The sequence below is a fragment of the Bombyx mandarina genome, chromosome 09 (genome assembly GCF_030267445.1).
Source record: "Bombyx mandarina strain Sakado chromosome 09, ASM3026744v2".
Taxonomy (NCBI): Eukaryota; Metazoa; Arthropoda; class Insecta; order Lepidoptera; family Bombycidae; genus Bombyx; species Bombyx mandarina.
The window spans coordinates 10,391,526-10,407,440 of record NC_143216.1 but is presented as its reverse complement, the minus strand read 5'-3'; the positions used below and the strand labels follow the sequence as shown (position 1 = coordinate 10,407,440).

Here is a 15,915-nt window from a genome sequence, read left to right as displayed (position 1 = left end):
GGCCCCACTAACCACTTAAAACCGAAAAGCCGTGATCCATGTGGTGCATAAAAAATTAGTTTGCTAGCGGTACCGGACATCCCAAATAAAATACCATGAAAACGGTTTGACAACGGTAATATGGAGGACCGTAAAATCTTTGTAATAAACTAAAGAATGCTTACATATAGATGGATAATTTGATATATACATGACAAAATTGGTGATTTTCGTTCATTAACTTTTAATGAGTTTCTCGTAAACTTTACCAACAAATAACAATGTGCTGAAATAAAATGAATACACGCTAAAATACTGAATAATTGCACAGTAAACCATAAACATAGTATGTAATTTTAATTAAGATTAAGTTGTTGAAAATTCAGTGTATAATGTAAAAAAAAAATACAACTGACGTGAACTATGCAACCAAATAATTAATTTCATTTGCAGCATTTTCTTTACAACTTAATTCACTGAGCACGCGTCACAGGTGTCCTAGAAACGTCAAATTCTTTCAGAATAAAATTAATGTGCGGATTCTTCACACGCGAAGCCGTGGCGCGAATGTTAACTGATAATACAGGTCAGCATTAAGGGCTCAGTGCTGTGTTGTCTCTTCGTTATTTTTATTATTAATGTACAGTGGTACGCTAGACAAAGAACAGCATTTGCAAATTAACTATACGCTAGTGAAAGCCGGTCACATTGCGGTTTTTTTTTCCTACCTAAGCTGGTAGCGTTGAGAGGCTATTCCAGCGTAACCTTAACTAGTAGGTGAGCTCACGGGGCTCAAACCTGACGACGTTGCTAACACCAACCCTAGCAAGAGCCGTGCTTCGCAGAATCTACCACCGGATCGTAAACGCGACCCACTGAGAAGATCCGGCGAGAAACTCAGTGGGCTTTTGTGACTGACAAACTGTATGAAAAACAACGATTTCTTGAGATTACCCGTGTGTCAGCATACGTTAAAAATACTGTACCAGAAACCTTCCTGTACTAAAATATAAGAAGCTCATCACAACCGTGTGAATGCTTGGGATGCATAAAGTTCTTCTTCTCAGTCGTATGCACTCTTAGCTGAGTGGTCGTGGTCACCATTTCAGGTGGAGGTGCGCTTCACTTTATTTGGTCGACCCATCGTACCGGTGATCTGCCGCGCGATGTTGTACCCTATATTATTATTCTATGCATCAAAGAACAAAGAAGCAAATTAATGTTGATATTAATTTATACAGATTGTTAATAAAATATATAGGTCTGAAATGTCATGCACGCTGTCGATGGTCAACATTTTTTTAAATCGGGATGCGAGATAATGAGTGTAGAATAGAGTATGGTTTTCACATATCGTCTTTCACGCAATTCAACCATTTCTTCTTAGGTCTACCTCTTCCTCTAAAGCCTTCCAAAAGTATAATAAGTTTTATTTTTAGTCTTAAGGTTAGTTTTTTCAAATCCGTTCCTGTACAAAATCTTTAGGTCTTTTAAGGTATGCCATGAGGAACTACGTGTTTACTATAAGCTCTGCTTTCTAATGTCGTAATAATGTATTGCGAAATCGATACGATGCGATCGATTATGTCACTTTAGTATTAATTACAAACGACAATGTTGCAGATTAAGTACACTTTTTCTATTTACAAACTGGTATTTTTTTTAGTACCCATTGAAACTTTTCATTTTTTATTGAACTGGCTGTCTGTTGATCATAATTTTATGTAGTAACTTGTAATGCAAACATGTTAAATTTTTTTTGCAGTATTTTTTTGGGAATTTGGTCTTTCAATTTTTTTTGGCGGGAACGCGATTGGCCATTTTGCGAGAATATCGTATTGTTGTATTTCTTTAAACGCGTAATAATGATGGTTTATTGACCATTTAGTATCTGTGAAAGTGCACAAATGTGGAAAAATGAAACGAACCCGCTAAAAGCCAAAAAGTCAACTGTAACCTCAGTAAATTTTCACTATTTTACATGGGAGGACATGGGATGGTTTATAATTCAGAGTCAACAAATATCTATAACGTAATTTAATCTGACGGGGAAAAGTTTGCTTCAAACATCAGATCTTATGCTGTGTTCATTTTAGGGTTAATGTTGCTGTTTTTTAGTACAAGGATCAAGGATAGATTGCGTGCTGGCTGAGCCTTTGCTCGCCCACCTGTCCTGGTGAAACTGGAAAGGCCTTCGGGCCACCAGTAATCTCTCAATCATAAAAAAAAAGATGCGTGATATAATTTCAAGAGCTTACTATAGGACGTTAAGAGTAGACGCAAGTTTCATTCACTCCATCCATCGTATTACCCAGAATTACCCTTTTTCTTCCATGGATAAGGTCAAGATTGTCCGGAAGCTAATAACATGCCATCAATCAATCGCAAAATGTAGAGCCAAATTAGAAAATATATATCAATGAAATCATTTAAAAAATAATAAATATTATTTAAAAATCGTCGCATTTGATAGAAGATATTTATAAACAATACATATAATGAAACGCTAAGGTGCGATGTGTCTGTATATTAATGGAAATTCGAAGCCGAACTTATTTCATTATAGGCAGGCTTCATTTAATTTTATTAATTTTTGAAATGTTTTATGCTAGTAGTCAAATATCTACTAGATAATTTCAAGCCTTAACTATAAAACCGCTTTGATGAAATTCATTTGAACCCCCGAAACAATACAACTCTTCGTCCCATTGCTGGGAACGGATCTTCGCCCACTCGATGTAAAGTGCAGTAAGTGTACTTAAGTAATTGTCGATTTCTGTCTTTGATCTTCTCAATAAGGCGCCGGTATATCTAGTAAACTCTAGGAAAGACGAATCCGAAGATACTGAGAATTAATATATTTCTAAGAGATACGGGAGAGAGAGAGAAAGAGGCAGAGAAAGGGAGGGAGAGAGGGTGACAGCGAGAGAGAGAGAGAGAAAGAGAGAGAGAGAGAGAGAGAGAGAGAAAGAGAGAGAGAGAGAGAGAGAGAGAGAAAGAGAGAGAGAGAGAGAGAGAGAGAGAGAGAGAGAGAGAGAGAACATGCTTACATTCAAAAGAAAACAAGACAAAGATAAGAAATCAAAGCCTTTAGTAACAGAAATCGTCATAATTGCTTCAGAGCGCCGCGTAGGGCACCGGTGACCTATATGGTAGTCAACGTATTAAGCGTATGTATTATATAATATCTATTGATTTAAAACACATAAATAATATTGAGATTCTCTTTCATTTCTCTCTGTCACATATATCATGCTCGTTTGCGTATTCTAATCTAACCTAATCGACATATCGATGCTAATGGGCTAAAATGAATTAATTCAAATCATTTCACTGTTCCATTAATGAATACTAAAACTATGTTTGTTTCATGTAATATTGTGAATCTGAGCTTAAAATACAAATGACGTAAGTGAACTTTTTCATCATCACTTAAATAGTCTTTGAAAATAAACTGCATGCTAGTTCGTGGCATAGGCACGTGTGTGCGCGGGCATATGAATCCTGCTGGCAGGTACCAATTTTTGTAATGAAATACGTACATAACAAATATTCAAGATTGAATTCCACGGTCTATATAAATTCGGTTCAATCGTGTTATAAAAATGAAATCCGCAAAATTATAATTTACGTAATTAGGTACTTACTGGTGGTAGCACGTCTTGTGAGTCCGCACGGGTAGGTACCACCACCCTGCCTATTTCTGCCGTGAAGCAGTAAGGCGTTTCGGGTGAGGCAGTCGTTGTATTGTAAAAACTGAGACCTTAGAATTCATATCTCAAGGTGGTTGACGGCATATACATTGTAGAAGTCTATGGGCTCCGGTAACCACTTAACATCAGGTGGGCTGTGAGCTTGTCCACCTGACTAAGCAATATAATAAAAAAAATATCTCGTTCATCAAAGAAAATATGATGATCCTTGATCTGTCGTTTCGATATCATATTTTTGTATCTATATTTAGGTTTAGTCTAGACTAGTCGAATCTTGATTCGATCGATCGGATTATATATTGTATAATACTGAATGTTTTCTGTTCGTTGATTTTGAATAAGGATTTTTTGTGTAATAATAAGATAAAAAAGATTTCGTGCTAAGTGGAACCATACCCTTTATTTCAATCTGTAATCATAGTTTAACCGTAACGAAAGTTTAATTGCGGTAAGTTTATACCGGCTGACGCGTATTCGTGAACCTCTCCAACTTAAACAAGGTTATAAGTGTATTTTGCCAGAGTTATTATAATAAAACAAATAAGAATTCTACCTGTTTCCGCGTCACACCGGTTAACGTCCGATTAACAGAATTTCTCTAATAGTTGAGCAACTAGTTTTTATCTAACCAGCCGGAAATAATTATCATACGCACGTTTGCTAAAAACCCCAAAAATACCGGTTTCATCGCGAGACTAACCGTCGTCAGAGGAATTATTTAAACAGCTTAGTCATCAGATATTTGCAATGTGGATAATGTGCATTTTACTTACCCTATTTATATAGCTAGGTGGATTCTTTGAATGTTTAAACTACACTATACACTTTTAAAGAACATATAGTTCTTTATGATTATATAGGTAGTATCAAGCATCTAGTTTCATCGTCACGACCAAAAGGATAAGACGTCTGGTGTGTCAATTACTGGTATCAAGCGATATAACTATGTTTTGTGTTTTCCCGTTAGCTTAATTTTTTTTTTATCGTTTACCAATGAAGGATTTAATTGGCGCACAAAGTAGAAAATAACAGAAGGAACTTCTGAAGTCATCGCTTACTAGCTTCTGGAGTCTGTAAAAAATACAAGAGGTGCGCTTCTTGTTTTGGTTGCCGAGCCCTGTGGCGATTTAATTGAGAAATGTTTAAAGATTTCATTAATTGGTTTGTTCAATCGTTGCTGTAAATTACAAATGTAACCTTTGTATTTTTTATTCATTTACTATTATCGCCGTGTCACTCTTATAGTTAGTGACTCGATTAACGGTCAGAATAAGAGATTTTGTGAAATATATTACGTAGTCGTGATCTGGACGTATCTGTTCTTGTATCGGGTGTATCTATGATGATTGTTGGACAGTTTTTATTTTATTATGATATTGAAGCTTAGGAAAACAGTTTTTCCTTGTTAGTGATTTTTTAAATATTTTTTATTGCCCTTGTACCTGATGTGTAACCTGATGCTAAGTAGTTAGTAACCTTCGCCCATGGACATCAACAATACCAGGGGCAGAGCCAACCGCTGTCTACCGTTAAGTACTCTCCACAAGCCTCGTTTAAAGAAGGACATGTCATAACGCTCAGGATACATCGTGCAGAGGAGTAAACTATATTATTTATACAGTATACATGATTAGGATTATATTACTCACAGCTAGAAGTACTTTTCCGGTCTAATTTTGGCGATTTTTATTATTACAATATATTATTTATAATATACTTTAAATATACTTTTCAGATATTTTTAGTCGTCCTTTACAATGAAAACTGTAGATCATTCGAAATATCGGAAATAACATAATGACAATAGAAAGTGTTTTTACTTTAATTGTAAAAGCGTTTTTATTATGGTCTAAATCTCGCAAAAACCGAATAAAATACAATATATTACTCATGTTTGCAATTAGCCATTCGTCTATGTGCCAACGTAAAGCCAGTAACACCGTTTTAACATATTGTTACTCAATTTGTCTGACTTATTATTCATTAAATTAATTTTGTAAGAAATAAGAAATATTGTTTGAAGTGATATTACGTCATTTGCGTCTTGGTATTTCCGTCCTTGTTGTGAACTGAATATCACGCATTCTGCAAACGGTTTTAAATCTTAATACTCTTTTTTTAATAATTTCATATTGTTACTCAGTTTTTGAATCGTTATTCATTAATATTATTTTGTAAGAATTAAGGAATTTTGTTTGAAGGTTTTATTGTGTAATTCGTATCTCGGTATTTTCGTCCGCGTTGTGACCTCAATGAATCATTAATAATATTTGAGTATAAAAGTAATATCCTTTTATTCTATTAGTTAAATTATAATTATTTTTAACGTAATTTCAACTTAACTTACAAGATAAGTTAGCAGCTATATACCTAGTCAGGTCATAAGTATTGTCACACAGTAAAAACTTTTCTTTTAGAATGCTGGCCACAAAAAAGTTTATTGAATTCGAATTTCGAATTGTTCATGAAAATAAAAATGTATACTTTTAGAATTTTACTTATTTTTAAATATGGAGTGGACGCTTAAAGAAGACCGTGTTGCAGTTATTGCGTTGCATCGTTGCGGTTACGCGCCAATTCAAATTTTTAACATACTGAAAAATTTGAATATAACCAAAAGATTCGTTTATCGTACCATCAAACGATACAATGAAGACTCTAGTGTAGATGACAGGTCAAGAAGTGGTCGCCCTCGGTCTGTTAGGACTACAGCAGTGATAAAAGCTGTGAAGGCGCGAATTCAAAGAAATCCCAAACGTAAGCAGAAACTGTTGGCCCTTCAGATGGGGTTAAGCATAACCACGGTGAAAAGGGTGTTAAATGAAGACTTAGGGCTTCGGGCATATCGAAGAAAAACAGGACATCGTTTGAATGCTCGTCTAATGGACCTGAGACTGAAGAGATGCCGCGCTTTGTTGAAGCGGTACGCGGGAAAAAAATATCGGCAAATTATTTATCGGATGAAAAAATTTTTACCGTAGAAGAGAGCTACAACAAACAAAATGATAAGGTGTACGCACACAGTAGTGAAGAAGCGAGAAACCGTATTCCGCGTGTCCAACGAGGTCATTTTCCATCCTCGCTCATGGTATGGTTGGGAGTTTCTTATTGGGGCTTAACAGAGGTACATTTTTGTAAGAAAGATGTAAAAACGAATGCAGTTGTGTATCAAAATACAGTCCTGACGAACCTTGTGGAACCTGTTTCTCATACCATGTTCAATAACAGGCACTGGGTATTCCAACAAGATTCGGCGCCAGCTCATAGAGCCAAGAGCACACAAGACTGGCTGGCGGCGCGTGAAATCGACTTCATCCGGCACGAAGACTGGTCCTCCTCCAGTCCAGATTTGAATCCGTTAGATTACAAGATATGGCAACACTTGGAGGAAAAGGCGTGCTCAAAGCCTCATCCCAATTTGGAGTCACTCAAGACATCCTTGATTAAGGCAGCCGCCGATATTGACATGGACCTCGTTCGTGCTGCGATAGACGACTGGCCGCGCAGATTGAAGGCCTGTATTCAAAATCACGGAGGTCATTTTGAATAAACTTTAGTGTCATAAGAATCTATGTTTTGTTAAGTTCATTTTGGTATATGAATGGTTACATAATGAATAAACTTGTTTCAATTATTTTACATTAAACATGTGACAGAATTTATGACCTGACTAGGTAATACTAATATAATATATACATAATATGTAGGATTGGTAAGAACGGAACATCAAGATGTGAGTGAGAGTAAACGGTAAGAAAGGGAAAGAGAATGACAGAGAAAAGAATGATGGCGAAGTCGGTTGAATGAGCAAAGCTTAAAAGGTGTCAGTTAATTTTTTATTTTAATTAATTATGTTATAGAATATTTTAGAAAAGAAGAATAAAAGTGTAGTTAACAGTGGATTAATTTTATTGTATGATCCGAAAACTACCCATATATACTATAAAATAACAATAATAATACCAGTAACACAATCGGTTTGAAATATGCCTAGACATGGCACGCCACTAGCCTATATTTTCTCTCCTTCATTAATTTCATTAATTTCTGAATAAAATAATGTATTCAAATACAAAAGACAATGAAATCTTATTGCATTATTAACTGTTCTGAGCAGATGATTTGGTGTAATTGAATTGCTAATTAACAACAGTAAAAAAAAAACATTATTGTATGTACGTACATTAATATTTCCGCTCTCTAATTCTCACAGTTTTGTGAAAGAGTTTTTTTTTTTCATTTAATTACAAATGACCAACAAAGGCGCTCGGTTTTGGAAATTTAAATTTTTTTGTAGTACGTATCTAATAATACATGTCAAGTGGTAAACTAATGGTAGGAGGACCTCTTGCGATTCCGCACGGGTAGGTACTTTCACCCTGCCTATTTCTGCCGTGAAGCAGTAATGCGTTTCGGTTTGAAGGGCGGGGCAGCCGTTGTACTGTTAAAAGTGAGACCTTACAACTCATGTCTCAAGGTAGGTGACGGCATTTACGTTGTAAATGTCAATGGGCTCCGGTAACCACTTAACACCAGGTGAGCCGTGAGCTCGTCCACGCATCTAAACAATAAACAAAAAAAGACATTAATAAAACTATATTCAAAACTTAATCTCAGATGATTGAGTAAATAGCATTTACAATAATAGAATAGAAATTAAGACTTTTAGGAAATTTTACGACATATGCATAATTTATTATATTTATTACAAAGAAATAAGTTAAGTAATGAGGCCAAAGCTCTTCAAGTTTTGCTCGTCACTATCACTTCGAACGCGTCCTTCAAAAACGTGTCCCCAAGCGCGCGCGTATCAATTCTATTGTGCAATATGACGCGGGCGGGAACTGCCGCTTTTGCGCGAACATTTTCCCGCCAAGCGTGGAAGGCGCTTAGTCGCGTTCAGAAATAAAAAAAAAACATGTCACAATAAAAAATTAAAAACCCCTTTAAAAAAAATGTAAATTTATTTTATTGTTTATCGATTTTGTTTCGTGATTGTGGTCTTTTTGTGTTGTGTTTTTTGTGCACCGTGATGCATTTTACAAAATGCGGCTGGCACTCGGTCAACTTTTGCTGTTGACTGATATTGTTGCTACTAATTTAAATTTAACATTTCTCGAAGATGTGGTGAGTTTTAAAACGCTTGTATCTATTTAATTTGTAACGAATGAAATACAGAAATCGTTGATTTATATTTTGTCATAAATAACTTTAGTAACTTTTTTAAGTTAAAGAATAATTAATTACAAAAATATAAATACAGTATGTACTTACCTTACATAGTTATTACTTCTTTTAATCTTTAATATATCTGAACGCATTTTTTTTAAGTTTTCATAAATAATTTAATTACGTATTCGCGAAAAGTAAACGAAGCAAAATATATTTTTCTATTTATGCCACCACCATTAATACACCAGAAATTTTAAAATATATTAAAATAATATGTGCAAGAGTAAACGCAAGAGCATACCGTAAAACCGAAAAGATAGAGTAATATTTGTTTGTGAATGTATTCCGATTAATCCACCTTCTCGCAGTTACCAAAGTACCAATCATATTTTAGACAAATAGGTTCTGTCAATAAAGTATAGATAAGAAATAATATTTAATTCAAAAACAAATCAAAACGAGCAACCTGGTGATGCTACCCAAACGAGTAAAATATTTATTATTGACCTTAATCGTTTTGTTCACATGACGGTATGAACCGCTCGGGATCTAGACGAAAAAAAAGTGGTCTAATAAAACATAAGTAGCAGTTTTTATTAGGTTATCAATTTTTTTTAAATAATATTCTACAACAGATATTTATAAATCGGATTCTTTATTTATCCTTATTAAATAAAAACTCCTTGGTAGAGAAGGCGTTAAGTGAAGCCCTTAACGTGAATTTTGCCGCCCGATTTGTGAATCGCTTGCTTCAAACTAGCCAGGACTGCTACTGCTAGAAACTGCCAGAAAATATCCAGGACAGTAATACCAACACAACCTAAATTTGTTAGCTAGCTGGTGCCAACTTAGCGGCAAAAATTTAATAATTGCGCACTTTTATATTAATTTTAGAATGTTTGGTTCAGAATGAGGTGCTATAAACCCGTTGTCAGATTCCGTGAGCATCGTGACGTGAATGCCGCCACACTTAAGGTTGAAGTCTCGATCGTATTGCTTAATGCCTGTTTTGACTGACCGAAGAAATGGGCAGGACACTTTAAATAGTCTTTCTCGTCAGGGACCAACATGAAAATTCAAACTTATAAGATACATATTTATATTAACATTCCTGCAACACCCGTAACCCGAGATGACGGATAGCCATTTTATTTTTATTGCGTAGAAGGGTGAACGAGCTCACAGCCCACCAGGTGTTAAGTGGTTACTGGAACGTAAATGCGCCACCCACCTTGAGATATAAGTTCTAAGGTCTCAGTATAGTTACAACGGCTGCCCCACCCTTCAAACCGAAACCCATTATAGCTTCACGGCAGAAATAGGCAGGGTGGTGGTACCTACCCGCGCGGACTCACAAGAGGTCCTACCACCATTTTACTGGGCTCCGGACCCTGCTGATGTTGGTTAACTTAACAGCCGGAGCTGATCAGAGGTTCGTTTGTCTACGCCGAAAAGTATCGTCTAAATCTCAAACATTGTTTGTAGACAAGTTCGTTATGCAATCGCGCGTTGCGACAGTGTTGTGGCTGGTCTCGAAGGACCAAGGAGTAAAGGCCGACGACAACCAGTCTCGGCAGTCATACGTCGTTGCGTCAACACCTAACGCGGTGTTTCCCAAGGTGGGGCCCACGCTCCACAAGGGGGCAATTTGATAATCAAGGGGGGCAATCGCATTATATTAATACAGAAGATCTGTATTAAAATTATTTTGAATTTGAATTTTAGTTTTTTTGTTATATGTTTTGAAATATTACTTACTGTATTTTGATAACAATTTCATAGTAATTTTATGCTAAATTTATGTTTCTTAGGTGAACAGATCAATTTTATTAAAAATTATGTATGGAGGGCATAGAAATTTTAGAAATGTTACAGTGGGGCATGGCGCAAAAAAGTTTGGAAAACACTGGCCTAACGTGTCATGTCGCATAGTTAAGAGCTTGCAGTAATGAAATTGTAACACGTTCGGTGTTCTTCCACAGACATCCTAATTCGTTATTTGATTATGAAACACGAAGCGTGTGCTTGTCTAGTTTTTTTTGGCGTCTTAAAGGTCGATGAACATCGGCTGCACGCACGAAAAAGTGTCACGTTCCGCCCGAGCCTGACTGTGCAAGCGAGAGCGCGGAACAAGCGATGATAGAGAGGCACGATCGGGCCAAGCGTTAATTTATCGATAATTGTAATTTCCAATTAAATCTTTTTTTGTATTATACAGAATAATGATAATTCATTATTCAGTCCGTAAACAAAATTTACAGACAACCAATATTTTTTTTATTGCCGTCGATGGCGGACGTGCGTAAGTGTATATTTACGACGGTAATGGCCATCTCAAAAATTTTTTAATGTCGTTTGAAGAAAGACTTTGCATAGAGTTTGTTGTACTAGAATAGCATCACATCTTTCGGTAGATGCCGTAAAAAGCTATTAAGGGAGGACTTTGCAACAGTGGTCTCTGAGTATTATACCAATATACTGCGATTGCCAACCGGCTTGTACTGTTGGTAGCGTGTATTGTAAGCCCACACGGGTACGTACCACCATAGTTCTTTCTGCTCTGGTTGAAATTCCAACTTCGCGTCCCAAGGTTCGGCATATGGACCTCGGTACCTAATAACTTTACATAAGATGGGTCGTGTACTCCTTTGCCCTTAAAAATCATAAGAAACCACAGTACAGATTCATCTCTGGAAACGTATTGTGTAAGTTATAATTAACTAGTCGACTTGAGATGATCCTAAAATCGACTGACTACAATCGTCGGTTCTTAAGGATTCAGAGACTTCTAGAAAATATTATTACGTCAAATTGTACAGCAATAATGAATTTGAGCTTGAAGGTTAATTGAAATATTATGATATTTGTTTTTTTTTTAATTACGCTGGCGGCGCGCGTTAATTACGTAAATCGGTCAAATTATATGTATATTCATTTTGTAATTTTTTTGGTGCAAGTATTTTATATTGAAATACCCTTCTGACGTCATTTTTCTAATTGCCGAGAGTCCTGACTTTCTAGATGAGACATTAATATATCTTGTAGATGCTCCTCCAACTGTGTATCTCCTTCGAGTCATAGAGAGTAGCTTGGGGTTTGAGTATTGAGGAAATTTTTTCGAATCATCTGATTTGTTTGCAACCTCTTAGCCTTGTTCCATCGATATACATTTAATTTTATGTAATAACTTAATAATATACCCAAATTATTCATGTATGCTCTTCGAATCTATTAATATTCACGGAAACTTTGACTAGAACATTGTGACAGTGTAGCTAAATGCATACCGGCCAAATAAAATATCGCAGCACATAAGCTGGGCGCGTGTTAGAAGGTTTTTAGTAGCTACTAGCCCAGACGGCGGTATCGGAACCTTTAAGTCTTAAGTAAATTACGATAAAGACTAATAATACTCTTCTCTCTAAGCCGTAACGTCACGTGATTTGTGTCCAAGAGTACTTAAGGTGTGTAGTCAATATGAATGCATCTTCTATTTATTGATTTTTTTTATCTATCTATATATATAAAAATGAATTGCTGTTCGTTAGTCTCGCTAAAACTCGAGAACGGCTTAACCGATTTGGCTAATTTTGATTTTGAATTATTTGTCGAAGTCCAGAGAAGGTTTAAAAGGTAAATAAATATGAAAAAGCCTGGAATCAAAAAAAAATAACAATTTGATTTTTCCTTTGATGAGTACCCCATCGGACGTATTCCTTTTGTTTGTTTTAAGTTTATTTTATACAAAAGTTTAGGTCTTTTATTTTTCGATTGAGGCACTACGAAGTCTGCCGGGTCAGCTAGTCTTAAATAAAATTCACGACGAAGTCTTTAACCACGGATCGTTTATCAGTGTCGATGGTTAAAAACACACTCACGTATCAAACGTGCTCACACACATCCACATGAATATAGGCTTGTCTATAAATAGCACGATATTTATTACATCAACTATCACTACATACGTATATGAGGCGATTTTTATTATGACCAGATTACAAAACCGACCAAATACCGGTTCTACGTTTTATAAAACGTAAAATGGATTAACGACCTTTGATTATATGATAGAAACACGAATATATTTAATATAATAATATACGATGATGATTTTATTTTCGTAATCGTCTGTATTATATCAGTGTTAACATCGATAATTCTATGTGTTTTAACATGCATTCATTTGTTTGGTGTGTTCCCCCGTGTTTGCTTGTATGTGATAGAATGTTAGAAGGTAATTTTCACCGACTTTAAGACGTCAATGTTGGCAAAATGTGAATATTGACGTTATATATCCTGACACGTTTGACAGACTTTTACTGGTGGTAGGACCTCTTTTGAGTCCACACGGGTAGGTACCACCACCCTGCCTATTTCTGTCGTGAAGCAGTAATGCGTTTTGGTTGGAAGGGTGGGGCAGTCGCTGTAACTATACTGAGACCTTAGAACTCATATCTCAAGATGGGTGGCGGCATCTACGTTGTAGATGTCTATGGGCTCCGGTAACCACTTAACACCAGGTGGACTGTGAGATCGTCCATCCATAGCGGTAGGCAGCGGCTTGGCTCTGCCCCTGGCATTGCTGAAGTACGGCGACGGTAACCACTCACCATCAGGGCCGTATGCTCGTCTGCCTACAGGGCAATAAAAAAAATATCTAAGCAATAAAGAAGAAGACTATCTGTCTAGGATGAATTATAATGGGTATGATAGTTTCGTCTTATGAGACAAAGGTAGACGTTAAAGGAAAGAGATCTTCCGGTGTCTTACTTAATATGGGTGTTCCTCAGGGTTCCATATTGGGTCCCTTCTTATTTCTTGTGTATATCAATGATTTACCAAAGTTTATTGAAACCCGTCACGAGGTCGTATTATTCGCTGATGATACATTCTTATTGTTTAAAATTAAACGACAATTGGAAGATTATGACGATGTGAATGATGCTATCTCGCGCGTGGTACATTGGTTTAGTGTTAATAATCTGTTATTAAATAACAAAAAAACAAAATGTATAAAATTTACCACACCTAATGTTAGACAAGTAGACACTAATATCATTGTAAGTGGAGAGACACTGGAGCTTGTTGATTCGACAGTTTTTCTTGGTATAACAGTTGATTCCAGGCTGCAGTGGGGTCCTCACATATGCAAGTTAGCGAATAGACTTAGTTCTGCAGCGTTTGCGGTAAAAAAATACGAACGTATACTGATGAAGATACGGCACGTCTAGTTTATTTCAGTTATTTTCATAGTGTTATGTCCTATGGCATTTTGCTATGGGGCAATGCTGCCGATGTCGAAACGATTTTCATCCTGCAGAAGAGGGCTATTCGTGCTATTTATAATATGCACCCGAGGGAATCCTTGAGGGACAAGTTTAAGGAAATCAAAATTCTAACTTTAGCGTCCCAATACATTTTTGAAAATTTATTGTACGTGCGTAAAAACATTGTAGAATTCCCCAGAGTCTGCGATTTGCATAATGTGAACACTAGGAACAAACATAGGCTTGCGTTGCCGGCGGCTCGAATTAAGAAAATAAGCAACTCTTTCAGGGGGCTGGGTGTACAGCTTTTCAACAAGATCCCACAAAACGTTCAACTACTACCTGTTCATAGATTTAAGAAAACTGTCAAGGAACGTTTGTGCAACAAGGCATATTATAAAGTTAAGGATTTTTTACTAGATGGCACTACGTGGGAATGAGGCGTTCGCTCCTGGCCTTTTCATTTTTCATTATTATTATTATTTATTTGAATTGTATTTTTTTGACTTGTTTTTTTGTATACTGTAAATATGTTTTCTTGTTTAAAAAAAAAGAAAATAGTTGAGAAAATACAAAAAAAAAAAAAAAGCCCGCTGAGTTTGTTTCGCCGGTTCTTCTCAGGACTGTGGCTTTTTTTGGAACCGGTGGTAGAGTTAACATTTTCTTTTACATTTTGACATTCAACAAGTGTGTTTTTGATGACATCCAAGTTGAAATAAATGATTTTGAATTTGAATTTGAATTGAAAAGACAAAACTCGGACTTCGAGTGCGAAGTTTGAAAAAAATGGCCGTTGTAAGTTTGTATTTTGCGAATAGTAAACCAATAATAACATATTTAAGTTAAATTTGTAGTCAGGGCCAAATTTGGACAAGTTAATAATTTAAAGGTGCATGTTTGACTACCGTCACCGACAACAATTCAGCTATGTATAAGATTATATCAGTAATTTATTTTATTCGCTTACTTTATAGTTCAAGATAAACAGGAAAACATTATTCATCTTTTGCTATACTAAACGCCAAAAGTAGCATAGTAAACGAGGGAACCAAGATAGAAATTATATTTTTGTCTCTTTTTAACCCAAAATAGATCTCGGAGAGGTACAATTGCAGGTCATATTAAATATATTAAGTCAAAAGTCACAATCGATATTTCGCAAATCTAAAAATAGATGGACTTTTTTTAATAACTGACTCTTCACCTGTGATTGTTTGTTTTGCTGTAGGTATTCATTTTTAATCACAAATTGTGAAAAAATTTGGTAACTTACGTAATTTGCAACGATTCTTAATGATTGTTATAATTAAGTAAGTCTACAAATCAACGTTGCGTAAGTTTTGACGAATTCTAGCTTACATCGTATTTTGGCGCTTTCGATCTTATTAGAGCTTCCTGTGTCATACATATGTATCAGGTTTACGAGGCCTCACAGTTCGATTGGGTTCTTAAGTGATGTGAACTTCTTCGCCGGTCAACACGAACTAAAAACGAGTTCCATTATCCTGATCACGCAGGAGCAAGTCATCGTCGTTGCCCTAGACACGCCCTTACGGACCCATCCGATCCAATAACTCTTGCATTAGATACCTTCAGCTCTAACACTAGGAGCAGGCTGAGGAACCCCGGTAACCGTACTCGTCGAACTCGACAAAGAGGTCGACGTGCAACCTAACCCATGCATCAGCCCGCTGAGTTTCTCGCCGGATCTTCTCAGTGGGTCGCGATTCCGATCCGGTAGTAGATTCATTTGCGAGGCAATTAATCTTGAGTTGTTAGGTCTC

At 36.1% G+C, this 15,915-nt stretch overlaps 1 protein-coding gene across 1 annotated transcript in view; it reads left to right on the top strand.

Annotated features, from left to right (window-relative positions):
* The first annotated feature begins 8,447 nt into the window (after window positions 1-8,447).
* The window catches only part of LOC114248978 (phospholipase B1, membrane-associated), a 35,418-nt gene continuing 27,950 nt past the window's right edge, over window positions 8,448-15,915 (top strand). The window contains exon 1 of the mRNA XM_028182428.2: window positions 8,448-8,819. Within this exon, the coding sequence (XP_028038229.2) occupies window positions 8,739-8,819 (81 nt within the window). The 5' untranslated portion in view covers window positions 8,448-8,738. The remainder of the gene's footprint in view (window positions 8,820-15,915) is intronic.